Source organism: Sarcophilus harrisii, chromosome 5 (assembly GCF_902635505.1).
Source record: "Sarcophilus harrisii chromosome 5, mSarHar1.11, whole genome shotgun sequence".
NCBI lineage: Eukaryota > Metazoa > Chordata > Mammalia > Dasyuromorphia > Dasyuridae > Sarcophilus > Sarcophilus harrisii.
The window spans coordinates 269,006,981-269,033,215 of NC_045430.1; the positions used below are offsets into that span (position 1 = coordinate 269,006,981).

Consider the following 26,235-nt stretch of genomic DNA (forward strand, 5'->3'; position numbering starts at 1 on the left):
TCCTTTTGTCTAATCCACACAAAACAAGGAGCCAGACAGGCTGCTTGGGATGCAGCCCCTAAGGGGAAGCAGTCACCCCAACTGTACCTTCTGGGGGGCTGCAATCGGGCAGGTGGGCAAGTCTGTCCCTGCTTCTTCGCCTGCTTGTGGCACTGCATCCTGGGAGGGCAGGAACTTTCATCACACTTCCAGCACCCTTCTGGAGCCCTGGGCTCTTCCTGGGAGTGGGGGGTGGTGACTTATGGGCACAGGCATGGAAAGAACGGTGCCTTTCACCAAGGGGCCAGTCCTCAGGTCACCTCTGCCTGGCTTCAAACAGAGGGGGGCGTGGGGGAATTGGCCGGCCTCGGAGGGGATGCCCTCGCTGCAGTCTGGGAAAGGACTTCCAATTGTTCTCACTGGAACAGGTCTAGGAGCTTGTCTCTTAGTCACGTCCCATAAAGCACATGGACAGACAGCAGGTCACACCTAGGCCGTCAGCACATCACCGGCCCGAAGTCTTGTCCTGTACATCCTGACTTTACAAATGAGGCTCGGGAATAGTTATTAAACCACCTAGGGGGGGCTCTCACCACTTGTATGATGGGAATTAGAGCCCTCGGCCTTCAAGTTGCAAGACCCGCCGTCCGGCCTGCCAGAACACAGAAGCATCTCAAAGGGAACACGATCGATGTGCCTTTTTATAATGCTCTTCAGCCTTCAAAGATTTTCTAAAAGAAGTCTGAAAATACATCCGTCTCACAAACAACAAAAAACTGCTTCTTTCCTTTGAACCTTTTAAATGTACTGAGAAAGTTAGATTAGTTCTAATCATAGGACTTAGCAGCTTTCTAAGAGTGTCCTCTGTTAAGACTTCTAAAATCGATTTTTGGAACCCCAATCTAAGACTCAACATTTCTTTCTATTAAATCTAACTTAATATACTAGTCTGGAAAGACCTTTTTTGATCCTACCCACCAGGATCTCTCCCCTGCAAGTGGAATAATAAGCCCATTCTGTGTCTTTACCTTAGTCACTGTTGAAGGACAAGCTCCCAAGGATCCTTGTCTCTTGGCCAAGGTCAGCTCCCTGGGGCACTTCCAAGGGGCCAGCTTACATTATGACATGGATTCAATTATTGATATCTGGAATTTGGTCACGCAACCAGTTCCTAATTCTTGGTCATTCACTTTTCCCACAAGAAATGTGCTGCTAAAATCTAGATGAACTTCACTGATGGCATTCCCTGATCTACCAAATCCAAAAACCTCTCCCAAAGGGAAATGTGCTTAGTTTGGCACTAACTTCCTGATAAATGTGGCTTTATGTGGTTACAATTTCATCTTCAGGTGTCCAATAACTGCTTCTTTAAAAGTATTTTGCCAGGCTTGAAATCATGTTGTATAGCCTATGGTATACAAGACTCCCTTCTTTTTAAGAAATATGGACATTTCCAACCTGCCATCTGAGGGAGAGGGTGGGGGAAGGAGGGAAAAATTGGAACAAAACAAAAGGTTTGGCAATTGTCAGTGCTGTAAAATTACCCATGTATATATCTTGCAAATAAAAAGTTACAATAAAATTAAATTTAAAAAAAAAAGGAAATATGGACATTTCTCTTTCTCCTATCCTAAAGGGCATCCCCTATTGGCCACAATATTGCAAAGATCGATGTTAGCCACAATATTGCAAAGATTAATGTTAGCAGCTCAGGATTCACACTGGCTGATTACTTTAGTACCCTAATATACAGGTCAACTAGGCCTGGGGACTTCAACTTCTCAAGAAAAGTAAAGTGTTCTCTCAACTCCCCCTACTTATCTTGGGTAAGTTCCCTGATAGCTATGAACCATTACATATATGGGGCAAGTTCTAAATGTTTGGCACTACATCAAGTATTTTAAATAAATATTTTTTCGTTATACTTCAGACCAAAAAAGTATACAGTTTTAGATAAGTCATATCATATTTAATAAGGTAAATTTTACTTAATTTAATGAGACAAAATATATTAGAAAACCGGGACATTTCCACTTCCGGTCCTACATTCTTCACATTTTCCACAATCTGTCAAAAATCATTAGCACACAGAAGAAATTAAGGAAATCGAAGATGCCTTCTTCAGAAAAAGCATCTGTGTAACTGGTTATATATACATCAGCAAACAGGATAAGTTTAAAGTAACATTAAAAGGTTAAAACAGATTTAGCCAGTTTGCACATAATCACTTCCATTTAACAAGCAATCCAGGAAAAAAATAACCCCAATTGCTAAATAGTTCCTGGAACTCAAAGGCAATATGCAGCCTTGCTCCAAACTGTCAAAACTTTTAGAATATAGTTCTAACTAGTAAGAGATGTCACACAGTAAAGTTTAATAAAGTGAATTTTTTTTTTGGCACGTTCTTATGTCCTAAAAAAACCCCCAAAACCTTAAAAAAACAAACTCCCAAACCTTTCAAGATTGTAAATAGTAATCTGAAGATCTAAGATGATGCTTCAAAATAATAATCCTATATTAAATTTTTCTTGAAAACAAAACTTATCCTGTTCTAACCTTTTTTCACCCATTTTATTAGAAAGATGGAAGGAATCACTGATCATCATGTCACTCACTATATTTCAAATTAACCTACAAAGTTACTTGTTAATACTGAAAAACAGAATAATCTGTTTGCTAAGAGGTACAACCCAACATTTAATTATTATTAAAGGCTATAATCATTTATATGAAGGCATCACTTGTTATTTTTCAAGTCTTTATTTAAATGTGCCTTTCCTTAAGGTTTAATACCACATCTAAATAAAGTCCAAATATATGTCATCTAGTGTAACTCTTCCCCAGTTTTTTTTGTTTGTTTGTTTGTTTCCTTTAATAGGAATATTTTGGCAATCAGTTATTACATAGTCCTAGCCATCAGTTTCAATAAGATTTAAAAAAAAAAAAATCATAGCAAGAAAGTATGGCAGCTATTTTAAGATTTGGGGCATTAAAAATGCATGTTTTATTTGTGTGTGTGTGTGTGTGTGTGTGTGTGTGTGCTGAGAGAGAGATGTGCTCAGACATACACACACTAGGTACAGTTATACAAATTTTTCAAGTATTCCAATGCTACAATTACTAATTTTTAAAAAAAATTTAGACAGACCCTGGATTTTCACTACAGGAATCAAAGCTACACTAGAGGTTGCTGATGAAAATGTGATATCATTTATTATAATACTATAATTAGGCTGCAGTTCTAAGATGAATGCCTTGATTTTCCAAGTGAAGAAAACCTGTTTTGGGGACAGTTGTTGAAACATGGGCAATTTGGGCCCATTAATGAATACATTATCTTAAAAGAATCTATTATAACAAAGACAGGTCTGTACAGATAAATCATTTAGCCCTTCAAAACACTAAAGTATTAAAACCCCAGTTATTAGGGAAATGTAATAATAATAAAAATTTATATTGCACTTTCTAAGGTTTCTCAAACATTTTACACACTTTCTTATTTGATGGTCCTGGGAGGCAGGTGTTTTTATAATCTCCATTTTATAGATAAGAAAATTGAGACTCAAAGAAAATAAGTAAATTGTTTAATCACAGCTAGAAAATGGGATTTGAACCCAAAGTCCTCAAGGCTCTAAGTCCAGTGCTCTTTCCACTGTGCCACAGGGTCTTTCCTATGTGCTAGCTGGCATTAATGCCTTAAACAATGACTTTCAGGAGGAGTTAAGTAACAAATGACTGTGCTTAGAATGGGCTCAGCAAGTTTTAAAGAAACAGGCACTGGCAAAGTCCCTGATCTAGTGGCCTGTTAGCCTCAACTATTGTCTTCTTCCAGTCCAATGCTCCTTTCTTTTGGCCCCTTCCTTCTCTCCCTCCCCTCAGAAGCTTCCCAGCCTGTCACAACATCAAGGACTGTGTGAGAACTTTTGCTACAAAAATTTGTTATTTCTCAATTCATGTTGAGAAGGGACATGGCTAACCCAAAGGCAAACGCATGTTAATCATATGAAGACATAAATAAAATAAATTGCACCTTTATAATACATAACACAACGATAAAGCAATGTCTTTATGGTGGAAAAGTAGATTCCAATATAAAAAGTATTCAATATAGCAAAGTTATATCTGAAAAACATCTTCCAGTTAAAAAATTACAATATTTCCACTATGTCAGGGAGGCAAGAAAGCCTTTATTTAAAGGTAGTAGTTTCTGAGATTTCTGTAGTATTCAAAAGGACTTTCTATTTAAAAAGGAGATCCCCTCCAAAAAGGCACTATGTGGTGTAAGTGTGCAAGTGACTTCATGGAAGAAATGCCAAATGTGCAAAATCAGAGCCAAGAGGACTGCTCAGTTGCTTGTGTTGGTTTCCTGATTCTTCATCACATTTTCTAAGTTATCACTGAGAAGCCGAGTCCGTCACTAGGCCTTTCCATCCAGATCCGAAGGGGGTCAGTCCACAGAATCACAAATCTCCTTTACTTTCTGGTTGAATTCTTCCGGTTGGTCAGCATACACGTAATGTCCAGCACCAAGAATAGCCTGGGTGAGAACAGTGGAAGTCAGTGGGCATTTGATGGAATAAGGTCTCCTGAGCCCTGGCTTGGGGCAATACGCTAGCTGGCTACCAATCCCCTTAATAGAATCCTTGTTCTGTGTTCTGGCTAGAGGCAGCAATAAACTCCAGGGCTCTCTCTGTATCCAACTTAGTTATCTTTACCAGACCTGTACCTTCCTAGGTGCAGGGAGCTCCCAGGCAGGAAACAAAGACAAATCAACTACTGCCACTGGGCCGCTGCCTATTTCAGAGAGATGCCTGGGACAGAGACCAAAGGCTTCCAGTCCTCTGCCCATATGGACGTGCTGCCCTTCCAAAAAAGATGAGTTCCACTTAAATGTAATAAGGACAAAAGAGAACTCTTGCCAGATGTAAAACCACCCTGGGTACTGTACTAGAACCTTGAAAATCATGCCGAATGTGAAAGGGCTAGCAAGTCAGCCTCGAAGATGGACCAGATAGTCTCTATGGATGAGACAGGAGGAAACTTAACAGAACCATCCAATGGATACATTCCCAACAATAGGAACCCCTCTCGGTGAGACCACATATTCACTGAAGAAGTAAAGTATCGGTAAAGGTCTGTTTTTATGCAGTTGAAAAGTGGGTTTTGAAGTGGGTGAGTCCTAGAATAAGTGGATGAGTCCTAGAAAACTTTTTTTAAAGTCATCTTTTAGGTGTTCTTTTGAGTTCCAAAAAATAAGATTAGAAAAAGATCTTGGCAGAAGGATTCTCATATATAGATCCATAAAAGAAAAAGATATTTTTATGCCATTTCTTCATAATAGTGAGGGAAATGATGTCATCACTTCTTAGACCACAGTTTCCCCTTCCAATTAGAGTGAGTACCCCATAAAGGTTGCATCTGCCTCACTTCTGTACCTGGACCTTGACATGCAGCCTAATTAAGCCCCAGTAAGGATTTTTTAATGCTTGCTAATTGACCCATAACAATTATACATCACATATAAAAGAAACCAAACACTTACTATAGTCTTCACATATGAATGTGGCCGTAAGGACTGGATGGTATTGCCAGAATTGCCATCTATGCAAGATCGAGCTCCATAGATTACAGAAATTGGAATGTCCGGGTCCATCTTACCAATTCGCAGAAGCATTGGTCTTTTTGCCCATCCATAGGGAATAGTCATATTTCTAAAAGCAGTTTCACCACTTAAAAGTAAGGGAGAAAGGCACTAGATGTTAATTAAATAAATGTGAATAAAGGATCCCCCAAAGAGCATGAATTTAGCAAAGATAAAAGGCACATACTACTGGATAGACTTAAGTTACCTAGAATTTTATTAATTAAAAATCAGAGCTATCTCTTCTATTCTTTCTGAATTAAAGCAGCCTGTCAAGCTCCAGTAAATATCTATTTAACGAATTGCCATAGAGACAGAAGAAACATTTTTGATATATTAATTCTGAGCTAATTAAAAATGTGCAACTTTTCTAAGAACAACATAAAACATTGTAATTGGTATTCCAATCTGATAGAAAACCTGAAATAATGTCATTTACCTTTTGTTGTTAAGAAAGATAGCTCAGGGGCAGCTAGATGGTGCAGTGGATAGAGCACCAGCCCTGAAGTCAGAAGGACCCAAGTTCAAATCTGGTCTCAGACACTTAACACTTCCTGGCTATGTGACCCTGGGCAAGTCATTTAACCCCAAATGCCTCAACCAAAAAAAAAAAAAGATAGCTCATAGCATCACAGGATTTTGAGATAAAAAGGATATCAGGGATCATCCAGGACTGTCCAGATAAGGAAACTGAGTTCCGGGAAAGTAGTACAAGGGGCAAGCAACAGATAGAGCTGGGATCTGACCCCTACTGTTGACTCCAAATGCAAGACTCACACTCACTCTCTCTCTCTCTCGCTACCTTTCTACCATATAATTATATAACTTCCCCCTCTCTAGCAGAAGTGGCAGTTTGGTGGGACTGACAAACCTGAGTCCAAGGCAGAAGGGGACATGAGCCAAGATTGGCTGGGCATCTGCAGTGATGGGAAGGGGCACATAGAAAATAAAAGAAATGTTACCTCTCAATAAGGGGAAAAAGGGATTTATAGTGGGGCTCAAGCATTCCACCAAACCTTGAGACAGGGAGGAGGGGGGGGTCAAGGGAGAGGGTTAATGGTAGATAAATGTTAATAGAAGAGAAGTCCATCCCCATCCCAAAATGTGATCATTTAAAAAAGTCATGAATACATGGATACAAAGCTAACCCCACTACGAACTCCTGCTAAATGAAGTTTGTCAGTTCTTTTATTCTTACCTTCCACGATTCCCTTGAAAGAATTCTTTGCTATTCTCAAAACTCTCCCTCTTTTAAAATGTCTTACTGACAAGATCAAGGCTGCGCACTTGGGCCCCCTCTGTACACCCCCAGGATCTTTCTTTCCCTCTCTCCCAGAAGTCCCTCAAACAGCTGGCCTGCTCCCAAGAGGCAAAGAATTGGAGTCTTTGCCAGTTGTATGAGAATCGGGTCTTAGCTAGTTTGTAACTGCCTCAACTCATCAATGTTTGCAGACTGACTCATCCCATAATGTGGGATCTATGTGTCCCATTAGTGGGACTCTTTTGCCAACTACTTATCTACACAAACCAACTTTGGCCAAGATGCCTTGGCAGTATTTCAAGAAACCTACCAGTCTCCCTGCCTAGGTTCAGAGCAGTGCCCTCTTCCTATAATTCCTGTAATGCCCATTTAAATATCACCTATCTTTTCAGGACCAGAGAGCTTAAAAACTGACCTCTTCTATGAAGCTTTTTCAAACTATTCCCATCAGCAATGTTTCACTCCTCTGCAGTCCTAACCTTCTATACTACTCACCTGGAGACATTTAATCTATACATTACTCTTTAAACTTAGATTATAAACTCCAAAAAGGTAAGGAATATATCTTAATTCTATTTTTATTTTCCTTAGCATTCAAGACAATGTTTTACACATAAAGGCTTGAGAAATGATTGATAAAACTTTTTTTTATTCTGTTTTCTCTTCAATTAGATTATAAACTCTTTGAGGGTGTTCACTGTCATATAGAGCTGTGAAAAGTATTTTCCCTGTAGATCCTAGTGATATTTGTTGACTGATTTGAGCTAAGTTAAAGGTTATTAGATACTCTTGGAAATTTCCAACATTAGTCTGTGGTACTTATTTTTCTAGCATGGTTTCCAAAAAAATGTATGCAATCAAAATAAATTTAAGAAACATGAAGTTTACCTGGGTGTCTGAACATTACAGTGGTAGATATATTCTGTCACAGTATCATCTTCAAACATCGAAGCATACTTTCTCTTAAAATCAGGCCTTAAACGCTGTACAAGGCTTAAGCCTATGAAATAAAAAGAGAAACCATCAAGTTTATTTCAGATCTACCAAAAGATTAGAGTCTGAACACTAATTTGCATAGACTGCTTATGATAAATATACAGATGTCAACCTTAAGCATGAAAACAAACACAAAGTGGATCCCAGACGCCACTCTCCAAGTCACACAAAGTAGGGGCAACATAACCAGCATGGCCCATTTGGAATATCTGCTCTCCAGATGTCAATGTTATCTGATAATATTCAGTATGAGCCTCAGTACTAACTAGGGAAGGAAAAAGAGCAGCTGAGTGGTGTTTACTTTCCTGGGCCAGAGCAGGGGCCTGGATGTAAATGCACCCAAGACAAATCCTCTGAAACATAACATGTTAATCAGGAAACACAACATGTTAATCGGGAAACACGTCCAAGAAACGTGTTACTAAAATGGGTGTTAAGGTCTACAATTAGGCATCTGTATTATTAGCTACATAATGAAAATATTTTAGAATTTCCACATAAAGTAGATGAGAGATTTTGCCAGACCTTTAACTCTAGAATAATTTATAGAATGAACTATAATTATTATTATTCAATAGGCAATATCAGGGGGTCTATTTTTTCCAAAAAGCATGAAGTGAAAGCAACTTAAAGATATTACTGATGATTTCAAATAAAAACAATTTTTAAAAAGTGTGCTCCTTTTGTTTTGCTGAAGTCTAAAACCAAAATGTTTATATATGCATGTTCTTTACAAATTCCTTAGAATACAAGTACTTACCAAAGGGCCCTGCAATTCTGAGACCAGCTAGTGGGTTAAAAGGAGTCAGCACAGCCCCCAGGGCTTTGATCCACACTGGAATTGGCCTATCTTGATCAGCATTATCAGGTCTCTCTGGAAAACCCCATGGTTCCACTAAGATAAGATGCTTTACCCTATTGAGAAAACAAGATGTTTTAGGATATAATGGGTTTGTTGGAAGCAGATCCAACATCAATTTGCTCTAGAATCACCTATGTCACTTAAATTCTTTGGGCTGTGCTTTTCTCATCCAAAAAAGGGGGACAGTGATATCTATAAGACCACAACCTCACCAGACGTCATGGAGAAGCAAATAGAGAATGTACAATTGGTCAACAAGCTTTCATTATATGTTTATTATGTGAAAGGCAAGTGGTAAGTGCTGAAGATACAAAGACAAAAACCCGATCCCTGCCCTTAAAGATTTCACATCCTAATTGCAGAGATTGAAAGCAAACGACTGTACATTCAAAAACTGCGTGTATACAGAAACAAATAGGGGAGGAGGAAAGGACTAGAAAAAGGGGCCTGGAAAACCTTATAAATGTCACATATGGCAAACTGAAAGTGCATTCAAGTAGAGAACATTTGGGAAATAAGAAAAAAGAATTTACAAAAGAAGCTACGAAAATGTTCTTAATGTACATTCCATGCACAGGGAGGGGACTGACATGAATCTTGCAGGGAAATGGTGCTCTGATCTAACTTACAAGGCACATCACTAATCAGCTCTGGATTCCTGCTGATTTGGACAACCCCCAGAAGGAAAAACAGCCATACTATTAATAAGCCATACAAGTAGCACAGCTTATAAAGCTCACCCTCTGCAACTACTCTGAAGGCTCAAAGTAGCAGCCAACAGATCTCCTGAGCAGGCCAGTGCTCAAATCTTGGACCTTCTCGCTCAGCCCCTTTTCCCACTGCTGCTCTCAGATTGTCTTTTTTCAATCAGTTCAACACCCGCCTCAGTCCTAAGTCTCCAAAGCCACACTTACACCTGGGGTCCGACTGGTGAAAGCTCCCTATGAGGCCGGCCTTCAGATACCCTCCTAGCTGGCACTGCCTAAGTTTCCATGGTGTCTGGAGAGGGCCTGTACATGCCAGGCCCAACCGCCCTTCTCAGCACAGGGGTTTTCTCCAGACTCTGCTCTCTGCGCTTCAGATGCCTTCTTCCCCAAGAACATCCATCCATCTATCCTCCAACCCCATTGGGCCTCCTCCCACTGCTAAATTCTTCTTGGAATCTCCAAAGCGAGAAAGGCTCCATCCCACTTCAGCCTCTCCCATCTCTGCTCCTAGTTCTCCAGATCCCTGCCCCCTACTCCTTCTACTGGGTTCTCCTTTCCCCTCCATCGCCAACAAATTTAAAGTTTTGCAGCTCTCTGGCTAGTTTATTACATGATAGTCAATGTCTATCAGTTAAGAGAAAACATGAACAAATTTTATTACTCCTAGCTTTTGCTTTTTTAAGAGTGATGTTCCATGGGTCACTGACATTAGAGAAGGTATATTAACACTTGCATTACTAAAATGTTTTTCCTTATAATTATATAATTATAATATACTTGAGGTGAAAGAACAAGGAGGAATATAAGGCTCTGAGCTCAAGTAAGTTGGTAAGCAAAGATAAATCAAGTTTATAAGCCAAGGTAAGAAATTAAGTTAGTAAGAACAAGTCTGTTAGGTGAGTTAGGAAGAGGTGACGTCAGGAAGAAGAGGGGAAGAAAGCCAAGGGTGGTTGGCAGAGATCTCAGTGATGAGAGGGCAATGAAAGACAATGGTTGTCCTGGGGATTGAGTGTCAAATACAAAGGACTAATAATCTCACTTCCAACAAGCATGACAAGGGGAACTGCTCAGCCCACTTGTATCTTCAGAGTGTACAATGTTTATTATTTCTACACTGACTATTTCGACACTGACTTCCTTATATTCAAAGTCCTAATTGCTCTCCTTCCTGGAAGGAGGCAAAGAAAGTGTTTCATGCAATTGGGTTTAGGGAAGTCCCAGGGCAAATAAAGAAAAATTGGAAAAGATGAAACAGGAAAAAAGCATTTTTTTTTGAAAGAGAAAAGGTTATTATAAATAAAATGAAAACTAGAGAAAAATAGCACAAGAGAAATGAGGTACAAAAGTCTTCTTGCCCAAGTAACCAACTCCTGAAAAGTTTAAATAAACCAAACAGAATCAAAGATTCCAAGAGGCACTAGAAATATAAGATAAAATTCAAGAAGACTGAGAAAAATGGAGAAAATGTAAGGCATCTCCCATCAAAAACAACTAGCCTCGAAATAGAAAAGAGATAGTCTAAGAACCATCTGGCTACCTGAAAAACACAAAGAAAAGAGGCCTGGAACAAGAAAGTTTAAATGAGAGCTGCTCAGATACAAAATCAGAAGCTCCATTTCTCTTGGGAAACTACAAATAGTGTTTTCTGAAAAGTCAAGGTGTTTTTTCCCTTTGCCTTTACATTCTATTCCTATCAAATTCATTCATGAATCTCAGAAGCTACATCATCCCTTCCAACACTTTTTATGTTCTGGAAAGAATGGTGGAACAGTGAGACAGCGGCTTTCAGTAAAGACTTGCACAGACTTTGTAAGGTGTGCCCGGTATCTTGCATGGGTCAACAGCCCTGTGCAGACTTAAGCCTATCACTTTCATTGTACCAGAGGAGAAAAAGGAGGCTGAGGAGCAGATCAGTGACTAGCCCAGGGCTAGGCAGGGGCTGACCCCAGCTTTCCCTCACTCCCAGTCCAGCATCCTAATCCCTCAGCCGGCCAGAGAGAACTCAGACAGAAGAATATCCCATTCTCTATCCTTCAGATTATCCCCCAACCATCTTCAAGCTGACAGCGAACCTAGAAATCTCTCTCCCCCCAAAGCTTCACAATTCGCCATGTTTCCTTCCATGGCCCAGATGGATTACATATAATCTGACCATCTTTTTGGAAACCATTTTAACAATGAATACAAACACAGCAAACATCCCAGCCTCATCTCTTCAGCATTAATTCAACTTATCAATGGAATGCTTCTTATTGTTGAAAGTTGCAATTCATAAAATGTCCTAACAAGTCAATTGGGATACAAATAATCTATCAGGTCAGCCATTTGATTTTTTACATAATTGTTGATAACATCTAAAATTAATCTTCTTTTCTTCTTCATTAAAATGTTGACAAATAAATATGGCATAATAAAATGACTCAGAGACTAGTTAAATAAGGATGAAGAACAAGGAAATTTACCACCAAATCAATATTTTTCATGTTAAAATGTCTAATCAAGGATTTTACAGTATGTACAAGAAACATTTCTCATAAATGGGCAAGTCCTTTCCTAATTCCTACATTGAATATATTGTCTGTTTTGAAGTTGTTACATACTGCCCAACTGATTATAGAGTTAATTAGAACTGCAAATGCAACAAAGCTAAGGTGAATATACTCACAGTCAAGAAGAAATGCCATGTAATATCTAAACTCAAGATTACTTCTCTGGCTTCTAGCTTATACATTCAGAACCCAGGCATATACGTCCTAACCTGTTCTAGAAAAAAGACAGTCCTTTTTTCAAGCTTCCTATATGGAATTTGAGCTGACAACTGGAAGCGACTATAACCTTTTGAAAGACTCTAGAAGGGTAACATGCACATTGTGTTTCTCTGGGAAAAAAATTTTTTTAAATGATAAGCAGCTACTTTAGCTCACACATTTCCTTGTGATCTCATGATGGTTTTGTTACTAATATGCAATTATGTTTATAATTTTCATAATACTGAAGCAGTCCTGCATTGCTAGTACAAATCAGGTCTGAAAAACAAATGTATCAGGTTCTCCTCTAGCTTTATGATTCTATAATTAAAATTTCATTTGCTCCCGCTGACCTCACTTTACCTTGATGGATACTTCAGTGAATATGCCGCAGCCAAGAATCCACCTAGATTGTGTCCAAGCAAGATCACTGTGTCCAAACCTAGAGAACATCTCCATTCTTCAATTGTTTCCACAAACTGGTCCTCGGCTTCTACTGCATCACCACCAAACTGGGGTCTACTACTCCGCCCAAATCCCAGCAGGTCCAAAGCATATACGGGTCTATTTTCACAAAGATCTCCAAAGTTGAGTGCCCAGAGTCCGACACCACCTCCAAAGCCATGCAGGAGGACAAGTGGAGTCTTACATTCAATATCATGAGAAAATTTTAGTGTCCATATTTTATTTCCATTGGATATACAAACAGATTCTTTTTTGTATGGACAGGGCACACCTGAAGAAAACAAAAGAGAAGTTTTGCTTAATTTAACCACACTATTATTGGGGAGGAGAATATACTCTTAATTAACATCTAAAAATATGCATACCATGTCAGATCAGTGGTTTACACACATACACACACACACTCATTCTCTCTCTCTCTCTCATATACATACACACACACACACACACACATACAAAGAGATAGATAAACCTGTACAAGAGCTAGTAGCTGCAACAATGTACAACTGAAAAAAGTCTAAACATGAAATGAGACAGGTCTACATGTTCTCTTGTTCATCCCTAGAGTGCTATGTTTTGACCACAAAATCTGGTTGAGTCTCTAGACTTAGATGATGTTTGTTATGCTTTGGTTCAGAGAAAAATCAACAAGCATTTAAAAAGTAGCTATTATGCGCCAGACAGTGGGCCCTTAAATAAAACCAGACTGTTTTGTTTTGTTTTGTTTTTTAAAGACAGGAGAATCTTCATAAAAAGATGGAGGGAGAATAGAAAATGAAACAGACTAAAATCTAACTGAGGAGTTTATGTATTTTAAAAGTAGAGATCAAATTTAGAGATCAAGGATAAAGAACAATAGTGACCATACACCTGGAGTCCAGCTTTCAGCTCAGCTACTAACTTACTATATGTGTCCTTAGGGTAAATTACAATCTCATCTATAAAATGGCAGGGATATACAGGCTAGCAGAGCTTTAAGGCCCCTTTGGGCTCTAAAATCCTGTGATTCTGAATCTGTACATATATCTCACAAATTGAAAATTATAAGAGGAGTTACCAACATTCTAAGTGGGAGGGCAGAGAATCTTCAGGTGTGTCCCACCTATCAGATGCTCAGGGAGATACACACCAGGGAAAAAACAGTGGTGACAACAGGAACCACAGAAATTTCACACAAACTCCAAGAAAATCCGAAGGTGGGAGGCATAAAATAAAACAAAGGACTGGAGGGCACCTAAGCGGTTTCAGTCTCCCAGTAAAGAATCCTATAATCTAAAAAGGCCTAGGTGACACTCCCTGAAGACGGGCTAAAAAAAAAGATACCCAAGTAGCTGGGAGTGAGCAGCACTGCAAGCATCAAGCCTTTGAGAGGTAGCAAACCCAAGGGAAAGGACACTACTGTCCCTCTGAGACTGTGGCACATTCACCATCCCCCTCTCCCCTCCAACCTTTTGTCCTTAAAGGAAGGCCAGTGGGAATAGGAGTTAAAACTAACTAAACCCAGAGCAGCAACCTCATGGGGCACACTCTGTGCCAGGAGATCCCCCACTGTACATTGTATGTCTTTCCCGGGGGTGAAAGGGGTGAGAGAAAAGGGAGAAGGGAAGCAAGAGAACAGGGAAGATGGCTGGCCCAGGCCCTCAGCCTCTTCTTAAATAAGGTGCTATGTCCCATTTTATCACACAAATCAAAGTAAACTTCTATTCAGAAACCCAAACAATTGTACTGGATTAAAGGAAGGACATTTGTTTTCTTCAGTCAATTTTTTTCCTTTCCCTTTCCAAGCCACTGACTTTCTCATTTCTCTTCTCATTTTTTCTTTTACCTCTCTTATTTGCCTTTTAAAATCTTCCAAGAAGCCTCTTTGGGCTTGAGACCATGTAATATCACCTTTTGAGATTTCCCCTGTGGACATTTTGGTGTTCTGGTCTTCCCTGTCACCACTTTCTCTGGTCAAGGTTCTTTTCTGTTTCTTGTTCATTTTCTTTCCTTCTCTTTCCCCTCCTTTCTGTGCTTTTTCTGGTCTACTTCTGCCCCTGGGGCACAGGGGCCCCTGTCCCAAGAGGCCCCTTATGTTTGGTGTCTTGCTCACAGCAGGGGACAGCCCTATCTGCACTCTCCAGGAAACAGCCTGGTTTCCCTAGCTGGCAGTTTGCCTTCCAAGCTGGGACTGGAGGCTGCCCCACTGCTCTGTTCCACTACTGAGCCAGGGCTGGGGGGTCTCAGTTGCTGATTTGCTGGGATTAAGACCCTTTCACTGGTTGACACCATTTGAGCACCCCCTTTCACTCCAGTGAGAATGATCTTTCTTGAAGTCCTTAAAGGAAGGACACTGAACAGAGCAGGTGAGCCCACATTTTCAGGTCTAGAGCTAAAGCAATTTGAGCAGAAGACCACCTTGGATGTCAAACAAGCAAGTTGAGATTAAGCAGTAGCATTTGCAACAAAACCATTTAACACATGAGATATAGCATAATCTGAGTTTTTACCAGACTCCCTCTCTGATGCCTTATTATTGGGGGGCAGTGGCCCTAAACTCTCCAAGGCCATGCCAGCAGACTAGAACTCTCTCAGGTGTCCTGGCAATCAGAGAGCTCCAAAGATGGCCCTGCACCTGACTACATCTGCCAAGGGGGACAAGCCTAGCTAAATCTGGAGAGTTTTATCACCAGAATACTAGTGACAAACAATGAACATCTGCAAGAACACTAAGACAGTCTACAAAGCGAGAAGGAATTACACATGTTGCTGCACTTGAGGAATCACGTCAACTTCATCCCTGAAAGCAATTCGGGATCACCGAGCAAGTGTTAGAAGAGAGAGGTGGGAATTAACTTTGTGAATGGATAACCAGAAAGTGCTTCCCAGCACAGCCACCAAAACAGCCCCTTCCTTGAGTACAGCTGCCCCACAGGACATGTATGGGAAGGCTCAGCAAAGCTCACGCCACCCCCAGGGCCCTTCTGGGGCGGAAGGAATCTCCTCTGTTTGACTAAGTGCCTCTTCAGCCCTCATATTGCTAATTACAGTCTCCCATCTTGGTCTCAATTTTGCATCATTAGACCAGGAGTTCCTTGAGAGTAAGGAGAGTGTTTGCCAAACCTTGCATCTCCTCCAGGGTCTAACACCCCTGCACACAGCAGTTACTCCACAAATATCTGAAAAGGACTTTCATTCTTCTTTTAACTGATGGAAAAGGGAAGCCCAAACAAGGAGAGAATTTATCTAAAATCTCACTGTTCCGGAGAGCATCGTACTCCTTCCCGCTATCCCTCTACCTAAAATCCTTTAGGTGTGTATCCCAAGAGAGCCAAAAAACTCACACTTCAAGATCTTTTCCTCAGCTGCTTTCAGCAAAGACAAAGATGTAGGACACCAAGTAGGGAGCCACCCTGTCAGCCATCCGGACCTGAAAACAGAACAGAGATGCATGTTACAAGTTAGAAGGAAGTAGCTCCAAAAGTGGTGAAGAAGCCAGCCTGATCCCCAGGGGAGAAGGCTGGCCTTAGATTCAGAAAGGTCCGGTTTCCAGGACAGCTACTTCAGGCAAGTGACCAGACAGATCAGCCCTCTGGACAGAGGAGGGTGTCCAGTTCTGTGCTGGTGGAGAAGGTGTCCTCCTTGGAAACTGTCCCGTTTGCCAGTCAGGTCACAGATCCAGACTTCACACAGCACATATGGTTGCATATGACCAACACCATCACACCTAGCCCTGGCTCCATGTAATGACAATGTAAAGGAGGACAAAGGCACTTACAAAACCCCCCTGATAGGGGTCTGCAGAGTGATTGTACCCACCCCTATCCCTCATATTATAATATGATGCCAAAGGTCCCACGGCCACTAAACAAGCACTCGGGATGCAGACCCAAACTTATTACTCTTAGACCCAGCCTCTTTCTAGTCTGCCCTGTTTCTTCACTAAAGACAGCCAAAAGGAGACAGTGAAAAAAAAGGTTTCCTCTGCTCTGGACAAACAATCCTTCAATGTGCAAAATTACTTATCAGAGCCACATCAGTAAAGGGGAAAAAAACAAAACCGGAGAGTCAAGCAATGAGGGGACTGCCTGATGGTCAAGCAGATGCTCAGCAGGGGAGAGAAAGCCTGCTGTGGAAATCATAATTATGAATGATAATAATGGCTAGCATTTCTATAGTACTAGAAGCCATGATGTAATAGGAAGAGCTTTGGAGACAGAGACCTGAACTCCATCTAATTCTTCCCTTGACAATTATAAGCCCTGGGCCAACCCAAAGGTCTAGATTAACCGAAGGTGCCATATTACTCTTACTAGAACAAATGACCAATGAACACATCCAAAATCTGCATTCAAGGTGAAAGTTAAGAAATTCTGCAAACCTTTCTATTTAAAAATAAGCAACAAATGCAAAACAAAATCTATGTGGAGACAAGTAGGTTGTAGAGATGGGCAAGGAGTCTGATTCAGGCCTTAACTAATTTGTTAAAAATTCTGCTTCTTTCTGCTTAGTTGAAAAAAACACTACTCTGAAAACAATCAAGTGAATAAGTTTCACCTCTTTTTTTTCCTGCTCTTAAGAATATGCTCTAGTTATTTTCTGAGTACAAATGTTCTTTGTGCCCTTGTCCAGAGAAGCACATGAGACCACTTCTCATGTTAGACCATATAAACAAGGAGTTCTACCAAGAAGAAGGTATTTACAATTCTATCTCAACTGCTTTCTTTAGCAAATAAGCTTCAAATCATAGCAAACTTCTTTGCCAAGGAGTACCAGAGGTCAGTACAGATCAAAATTAAAGTGAAAGAATAAAATGTAATTTATTATTGCTCCACTGATCTGCAACCAAGAAATTACTGCAAAGAAAAGCCTAGTACAATCTTTGTTCCAGTCTAAAACCATTAAACTAACTTTTTTTTCAACATTGCTCTCTAATACGGGAAAGATTTACCTATCCAGTCACATGGATGCTCTGAGCATAAAAGAGATTAATATTTTAGAAGAGCAAAAACATTATCATCTCCAAAATATTTTGCTGTGTCATGACTGACAACTTAAAAGTATTTCTGCATATTCCAGACTAACATTTTATTAAAACAAATGCTAAAGGAAAATTAGATGTTAGCCATTAATAAGCATTATACAGAAATTGCATTTGTAGTCAAACAAATCTCTTTTTAATAAAAATTAATCAAATATTGAATTTTTTACTTTAATTCTTTCCCCAAACCTTCAGGTTAAAAAAAACCTGATTTTTTTTTTAAAGTATTTAGCCTCTAGATCATAAAGTCACTTGGATGGCTGACTCTCTGCTGGACTCCTTTTAGGGCCTTGTTTTCCATAAGGTCCTCCTCCTTTCTATCTCTGTTGCTTCCTCAACTTCTTTCCCTACCAACTTTGCCTCAGTTTTTCTCAATCTCTCTTAACCACTAGTACTGATTTCCTTTGCTGTATTTTCTATGTAGGTAGCCAAATGAAAACAATCATTCAGGGTCCAGATGTGAGACAAACCTAATACAGATCCTGAAATTCTTTTAAGAGCACAAAATCCACAAAAGCAAATAAATCTCATTTGAAGGAAACTATGGCTTCAAGAATGTATTAAAAAAGATCTCTGAAGGGCTCTTCTAAGCCTACCATTCAAGTATTATGCAGAAGATGTAAGGTCCACATGTTACAGATTTGGAAGTAAAATTGATTCTGTTATATTTAGGCAGACAGCTAGAAATACTTAAAGCATTCTCATTCACAACTCTGTCTCTGGGTCTGTCCATCCACAAAAGAAAGAGGTAATACCTGCAAGAGAAAGAGCATTAATCAAGAGTACACAATCTCCAACAAGCAAACGCTCATGGGAAAATTACGTTTTACACGGGCCATAGGATCAGCCTCACCAACTGAACAGCGAGCGACGTCCAAGTCCATAGTAATGAGGATTTTTAAAGACATGAACTATCTTTATGATCACTGAAAGAGGTATAATTAGATGGAAGGATTCTGTATTCACGTAACAGTAAGATGGTATATACAAGCAATTATTTACATTCAAGTGACTATGCTGAAAATGTTTCTTCTAGGGGAAAAAAAAAAGTTCTCCTACAAAAGGAATTGCTACTAAATATAATTTTTAAAGTAATTTAATATTCATATCTCTTCCCTAGTAATTTCTTTGTTTTGTTCAGTAAAGCTATTCAAAAAGCTAGAGTGTTACTAAATCTGAATTACATAATCCATAGATATTATGAAAGACTCAAAGATTTCAAAATGTTCACTCAGCAGGCTGGCTTATTTGCACAAAAAGCTCTTAAAGAACATATTTCTAATTATTTTATGAAATTTTTAGTACATTGATTTTATTCTGAATGACTGCACTATCTTTGGAATAATGCTGCTAATATTCACTGCAAGTCTTTCTACAGCCTTTCAGAGCAGTTATTTACACTTGGGTTTCAAGACTAAGCTATTCCACAATTTACATTTATCACCACCAGCAGGAACATAAAGCTTTAAAAGGTGGGCTTTCATGGCAGTGAGTCAGCATTCAGCCAATCAGTCAGCTAGCATTTATCAATCACTTATTATCTGTCAGTTACTGTGGCAGATGCTGGGGGATACAAAAAAGGGGAAAAATGCTGTCTCTGCCCCCCAAAAAGCTTACGGTTGCTGTGGGAGAAAACATGCACATTACTAGGTGTGTATACAAGACATAGAGAGCAGCCTGGAAAACAATCTCAGGGAAAGAGGAACGGAAAGGCGGGGTGACGGCAGGCATGGCGCTGCCAGTGAAGTGGCCCAGAGAACGGAGACGGAGTTCGTCATCCTCCAAGAACTACAAGGTAGCCAATGGAACTAGATCAGAGAGCGCAAAGTAGGAGGCAGCCGGGACAGACAAGGAGCCCATGAAGGACGCCATGGACTAGCCTTCCCCGCAGAGGAACTTCTACTGAAGGAGATCTGCTGCCATGGACGACAGGACGCCTGATGACAACAGGTACCCTGAGTTCTAGGGGGCACTGAGGATGGCATTGAAGCTGGGAGCCTAGCAGCTAGGAGAATAGTGGCAGCCTGGGGGAGAGGTCAGGTAAGACAAGCCCCTGTGGTGGGAGAGCAGCTCCTTCCCCTTCAGCATCCACCTGATCCCCCAACTCTCACCAAGAAGCTATAGCAGGCCCAGCAGCCACAGCCCGGGATCACATACAAAAAGATAACTAAGCCCATAGGAACTTAAAATACTGCTAGAGGAGACTCAGTCTAGAGGGGAAGAGAGAAGGGCCCAAAACAGGGTTTGTTAATGGGCACAACTTGGATGAAAAGGGAGAGGGAGGCGGGAGAAGGGGAACAACCACAAAACTCCAGCAAGGGAAAACAAGGATGAAAAGGTAGGGAGGAGAGGAAATTCAAAAGGTGATCAATAGTATTAAAAGTTCCAGAGAGTTCACCAAAGATGAGGAATGTGCAGCCTAAGTATGGAAATCTGGGCAGAAGAATTGCACATGTTTAACCTATTTTGGATTTCTTGCTGTCTAGGCGAGGGGAGAAAGAGGGAGGAAAATTTGGAACACAAGGTTTTACAGGGGTGAATAATGAAAACGATCTCTGAATATACTCTGAAAATAAAAAGCTCATTTTTATTTAAAAAAAAAAAAGGATGAGATATGAAAAATGGGCATTAAGTTCAGATGTCTGATAACTTTGGAGAAAGGTCAGAAGCCAGAAAGCAGGAAGTTTGAAAGTATGCAAGAAAAGGAACCGAAGATCCAGGCTACACAAGTTTCTCAACAAATCTAGCTGAGAAGAGGGTCACAAATGAACTAAGTTCAATTTCTCCAAACCTGGCCCGATCCAATTCTCTTGCCTACTCATTTCTCCCTGTGCACATGGAGCATCTGTCCAATACATACTCAGTGAGGGGCCAGTTATTCCCTGGCCATTAAAAGTTCTGCTTCATAGATGACCAAGCAGATCTCAAATAGCCACAGAAACTATAAACAGGATTCTTTTTTGTTACCTAAAGTACCAGAGGTAAGTGGAGCTGTCAGTGTCTTTCACAAAAAGATCTGTTTTTTTTTTCCTATAGTAAAGCCAGATTTCTTTAAAAACCTGTAACACTTGAGTGAATGAACCATTTATTAAGCATTTATTGTGTGCAAAGTCCTATGTTAATCACTAGGGATATAAATGTCAGACAGAGCCTGCTCACGTTTACTTGGGGGCCAAGGTTTAACTGGACATGTCATTCTCTGCTTAAATGCTTTTCCTTTCAAGACTCAGCTAAGGAGCTCCCTTCTCTTTCTTCCTCAGTAAAGTTTCCTACCTTTCCTCAGTCAACAGTAATAGCTCCCTCCTCAAGTACCTCTAAAGAACTCTGCCTCAGTTTTTCCTTCATCCCCATCACTCCCTACCTTTGATTATACTTATATGTGTACATGGGATAGCCCTCCTTCAGTGGAACGTGCTTCTTGAAGACAGGGAATTTGTCAGAAAACCTTGGGACAAAAGTAGTTGACTAACTAACCAAGGTTGAGCTTACTAATTTCTGAAGTCTATTTTATCCTAGGCAAAAAGGAAAAAGCCAGCCCCAAGTGCATTTACCTTTGACTGCGTGGGCAGGGGACCTTGTGTTTTAGCCACACAGGAAACTTTCAGTCTGCAAACTCTCTTCTCTGCCAAAACTTTGGCAATGGATCTGCAATCTACAGGCATAGGACTGCCCGGGACACTGCAAGATAAAATGCCTTGGCCCATGATTACAGAGCTCAGGGCTGGAGAAGAGACAGTACCCGAGCCTTCTTGTCTCCAAGGCCAGGCTTGCAATAATATGGTTGACATTTACATGTGATCCTTTTAAGATCTGCAGTGAACTGTATGTAGGTGATTTCACTTAATTTTTAAAGATCTTGTCCATTAAAGTGAACATGTTATGGATTCTCCTTCAGACAAGGGTACTCACAAGTTTGGAGTTACATTCGTACTCCTCATCAGGGCTTCTTAACACTCTTACCACTGGCAGTGCTTTTTAGCCTCAAAATTTTACAAGACACCAGGTATGTAAGTATATTATAAAGACATACAAGGGGCAGTTAGATGGCGCAGGGGATAGAGCACCAGCCCTGAAAGAGGACCCAAGTCCAAATCCGGTCTCAGACAGCTGTGTGATCCTGGGCAAGTCATTTAACCCCAACTGACTTGACCAAAAAAAAAAAAAGTATAGAAACCATTTACTGATAATAATGAAGAATTCTATTTGAAACAATTCTCTGGTATACAGGTAATTTTACCATTCAAGATGAAGGCAAATTTGCATGTTAATGGGATGGACATGCTTGTTTATTTTTTGGATAAAGAATTAAATCTTGGCAGAATACTTGAAACTTTTTACTGCTGCCAAATTTTTCATGACCTCCACATTCAAGTACTCGACCTCATATGGGGTATCATGACACATTGTTTAAAAAACTTTGGTTTGGGGCAGTTAGGTGGCCCAGTAGATAGAGTACTGGCCCTGAAGACAGGAGGACCTGAGTTCAAATCTGACCTCAGACACTTAACACTTCCTGGCTGTGTGACCCTGGGCAAGTCACTTAACCCCAATTGCCTCAGCCAAAAAAAAAAAAAAAAAAAAAAAAAAAAAAGCTTTGGTTTACAGAACCAATATAGAAATTGGTTGCAAATAAAAACATCTCAAGCTAGAATGCTACAGTATGAACATTAAATCTGTTTTAGGGTGTTCTGTTGGAACTATGTTCCCCTCCTTCATTGCTCAGTTTTGCTCTCATCACTGACAACCATTCTGGAACTAGACACTTAAAACAGTGTGTTACCCAACCACGCATCATGATGACATGTACATTTTTTAGGATTAAGTTGCTTAATGAGCCATGACATTTCTATGGGTTAGTTTTGGAAAAAAGTTTCAACTGTATGGGTTGGTAACAGGATAAAAACATATAGGCCAAAAGCTCAAGTCTCATATGCTAAGCATCTATCATAAGTAATCATTCATTAAAATTCAGAAGGAAGGCTTCTTGCTAACGCAATAGTAATGAGTCAGAGAACCAGAAAATAAGACTGAACCAAAAACTGGATGCAGGACCAATTCCATGTTTTAAAAGACCAGCAATTCTTAACTCGTTAGCTCACTGAACTTGTTAGCTCTTTCTCCGCTACAAAGAATCTGGAACGACTGGCATTTTTCTGCCATCCCATAACCTCCATTTTCTATGTTGAACCCATTTTTTAGGCCCTTTCTCTGTAGAAGGGAACTCTCCTGACTGAGGATCAATCACCATATGTAGCCACCTGTTTTCCACCTTCTCCTCTGGAGGAAAAATGAGATCTCCATGGCCATTCCTGGAAATGGTGTTGACACAATTTGCCCTATGACTCCATTTGCTATCCCAATGACCTCTCTCTGCAAAACACCATCTCTCTCCCTTCTTTATGTTTACATTTCTCCTTGAGAGCAAGGGCTCCTATCTGAATTTCACCACTTCCTTCTTAAGCTCTGTGCCTGGCACAAAGTAAAAACTTAATAAATGTGTTTTGGGGGGTTTAAAATTATTTTTATTCATACTCGGGAGCCAACAAAACAATTGTGGCAAAACTCTACAAAGATACAGCCTTCAAAAATCATTCCAAAACAATTTCCCCAAGTTATATAGATCAAAGCTTAACTTGATGAATTCATATTCCACTGAAATTTAGTTGTACTGAAATTCTTTCTACCAGACTGTTCCAAATAAGAAGGCAAACTAAAAGTTGGTGATCCTTTCATTTACAAAGGCCTTTTCATTACATAATGAAATCTGATCTACACTTCTTTGAGATCAATTAAAATTGTAAAAGACAGGTGCAATGGTCAATTCAGTCAACAATCACTCACTACCTCCCAATTACTGTATTTAGTGCTGAAGATACAAAGAAAGGCAAAAACATAACCCCATCCTCAAGAAACTTAGTTTAATGGGAGAGAAAATTTGTAAATAACTAGATCATAGAGGATATTATTCAAGATTACAGGTGGAGGGAAACAATAGAAAGAATCTCCTGCTAAAGAAAAGCTCTGAAATGAATTTTGAAGGAACCCAAGGGGAAGGGTAAAGAGAGAAATTATAGCGAGTCCAGAGGCACAGATTTGGAAGGGAAATTTTAGAACGGTGGGAAAGATGCCTACTATGTGCCAGACATGGGTTAATGTGCTTTATGACCTCATAAGGTAGGATAATCTTGCTCTTTGGGATGGGCTAGAGGTTAAGTGACCTGCCCAGGCTCACCCAGCCAATAAGAGTCAGAGGCTAGGTTCAAGCTCAGGACCTCCTGACCTCTGTCCGGCTTTGAGTCCTGATCTGTTGTCCTTAGTTCTTGGCATAGGCACTAGAGCAGTTTGCCATTTCCTTCAGGGATCTGCCCAGGTTTCCTGCAGTAACTTGCCCAGGTTTCCTGCAGTGACCTGCCCACAGTTCCTTCGTTTTCTTTGGTGACCTGCCCACAGTTTCCTTTGGTGACTTGCCCACGTTTTCCTTTGGTGACCTGCCCATGGTTTCCTTTGGTATCCTGCCCACGGTTTTCTTCAGTGACCTGCCCAAGTTTTCTTCAGTGACTTGCCCAGTTTTCTTCAGTAACTTACCCAGGTTTTCTTTGGTGACTTGCTAGGTTTCCTGCAGTGACTTGCCCACAGTTTCCTTCGGTGACCTGCCCACAGTTTCCTTCAGTGACCTGCCCACGGTTTCCTTCGGTGACCTGCCCACGGTTTCCTTCGGTGGCCTGCCCACGGTTTCCTTCAGTGGCCTGCCCACGGTTTCCTTCGGTGACTTGCCCACGGTTTCCTTCGATGACCTGTCCACGGTTTCCTTCAGTGACTTGCCCACGGTTTCCTTTGGTGACTTGCCCACGGTTTTCTTCGGTGACCTGCCCAAGTTTTCTTCAGTGACTTGCCCAATTTCCTTTGGTGACTTACCCAGGTTTTCTTCGGTGACTTGCCCACGGTTTCCTTCGGTGACTTGCCAGGTTTCCTGCAGTGACTTGCCCAGGTTTCCTGCAGTGACTTGCCCAGGTTTCCTGCAGTAACTTGCCCCATTTCCTTCAGTGACCTGCCCATGTTTTCCTTCGGTGACCTGCCCAAGGTTTCCTTCGGTGACCTGCCCAAGGTTTCCTTCGGTGACTTGCCCACAGTTTTCTTCAGTGACCTGCCCAAGTTTTCCTTCAGTGACTTGCCCACGGTTTTCTTCAGTGACCTGCCCAGGGTTTCCTGAAGTGACAGGCCCAGGTTTCCTGCAGTGACAACCCTAGGTTTCCTGCAGTGACCTGCCTAGGGTCCCACAGCAAGTGTTTTAGGTCTCCACGACTATAGACGCAGTGCTTTATCCCCTGGGCCACCTAAAGATGACAGAATGGATGGGCAGCAAGCTCAGCAGATCTGCCGATGTCACTGACACTCTATAACACAGTCAGAATCCAAAAGGACCTTCCTCTCTTTAACAAGATGAAATCTAAAAGGGATAAATGGCAAGTCTTGCATCTGAGTATAAAAACTCTAATTTTACTATAGTATAGGTGAGGCTTTAAAGATAGTAAAGTTTTAACAAGAGGCCTGCAAGCTCAGGCTGTCAGTAACATGATGGAGTAGCCAAAAAAAGCTAATGAAGTCAAAGTCTCCATTGGAACCACAGCTTACAGAAATAGCAAGGTGAAAATCCCATGTACCATGGTCTGGGACCTCAAGGGCTGGGCCCAGTTCTGGGCACCAGTCAGGAGGCCAGAGAGAAGCTGCGCCATATGCCGGAGGCCAGCCTGGATGGGGAGAGCAGTGAACCCTCTGTTCCTTCTCTGTACATTTCCCTTGCCAATATAAACTTGGAGGCCATCCAGGTGGCACGGAGGAAAAAACATCAGCTCTAGAATCAGGGGGACTTGAATTCAAATCCACTTCAGACCTCTACTAGCTGTGTGACTCTGGGTTAAGTCATTTCACCCTACCCACAAATAAATAAGATTTAAAAAAAAAAAAAAAAACCCAATCTAAATCTAGAGTACATCTGAGGAAAAGTCTGGCTTTTCTCTTCTCTCCATATATTTTCCACTGGAGTTGTCTTCCACTGAGAGTCAGATCAAGAACCAAATTTCTTCTTATTTAATCTTCCATCTTTTGAAAGATGTTATCAATTCTCTGCTTTCAGCAGAGAAACCTCCAGCAGACAACCTCATCCCCTAATATGTCCCAACTAAATGTGATCTATTTCCAACATTCCCAAGTTCTTCTCTCCAGGGGTTTTGTAGGATTTAATGAGAACGTTGATTTTTTTCCCTTAAAGCTCCCACTTCTAGACCCTTAGATCTCAAGAATCTATACCCCTTGCACCCCCTACTTATTTTCTAATTATGTCACCTCCCAACAAATCTCAGCATCTTGAGTTTATCCTACTTGTGTATTTGTGTGCAGATGAAGTCATGTTTGCTCCTGAGTGTGTTCTCTTAGAATTAATAGATGTCTCTGGTTATGATTCCCTATACGTTGTAGCTACTCTTGATGACATCTAGTTGGTGGCTATGTCATTTTCCTTTTTCCCCTTTCTTTTCAATTTACAGCCCCTTGACTATAT

General features: G+C 40.7%; 1 protein-coding gene across 2 annotated transcripts in view; it reads right to left on the bottom strand.

Annotated features, from left to right (window-relative positions):
* Positions 1–1,940: 1,940 nt before the first annotated feature.
* Positions 1,941–26,235, bottom strand: part of ABHD5 (abhydrolase domain containing 5) — a 28,813-nt gene continuing 4,518 nt past the window's right edge. For both annotated transcript variants that reach the window (XM_031940457.1, XM_031940458.1), the window contains exons 2-7: positions 15,982–16,067; positions 12,557–12,929; positions 8,638–8,792; positions 7,770–7,881; positions 5,522–5,708; positions 1,941–4,516 (exon numbers count right to left, since the gene is read on the bottom strand). In XM_031940457.1, coding sequence (XP_031796317.1) covers positions 4,427–4,516; positions 5,522–5,708; positions 7,770–7,881; positions 8,638–8,792; positions 12,557–12,929; positions 15,982–16,067 — 1,003 coding nt within the window. In that variant the 3' untranslated portion in view covers positions 1,941–4,426. The remainder of the gene's footprint in view (positions 4,517–5,521; positions 5,709–7,769; positions 7,882–8,637; positions 8,793–12,556; positions 12,930–15,981; positions 16,068–26,235) is intronic.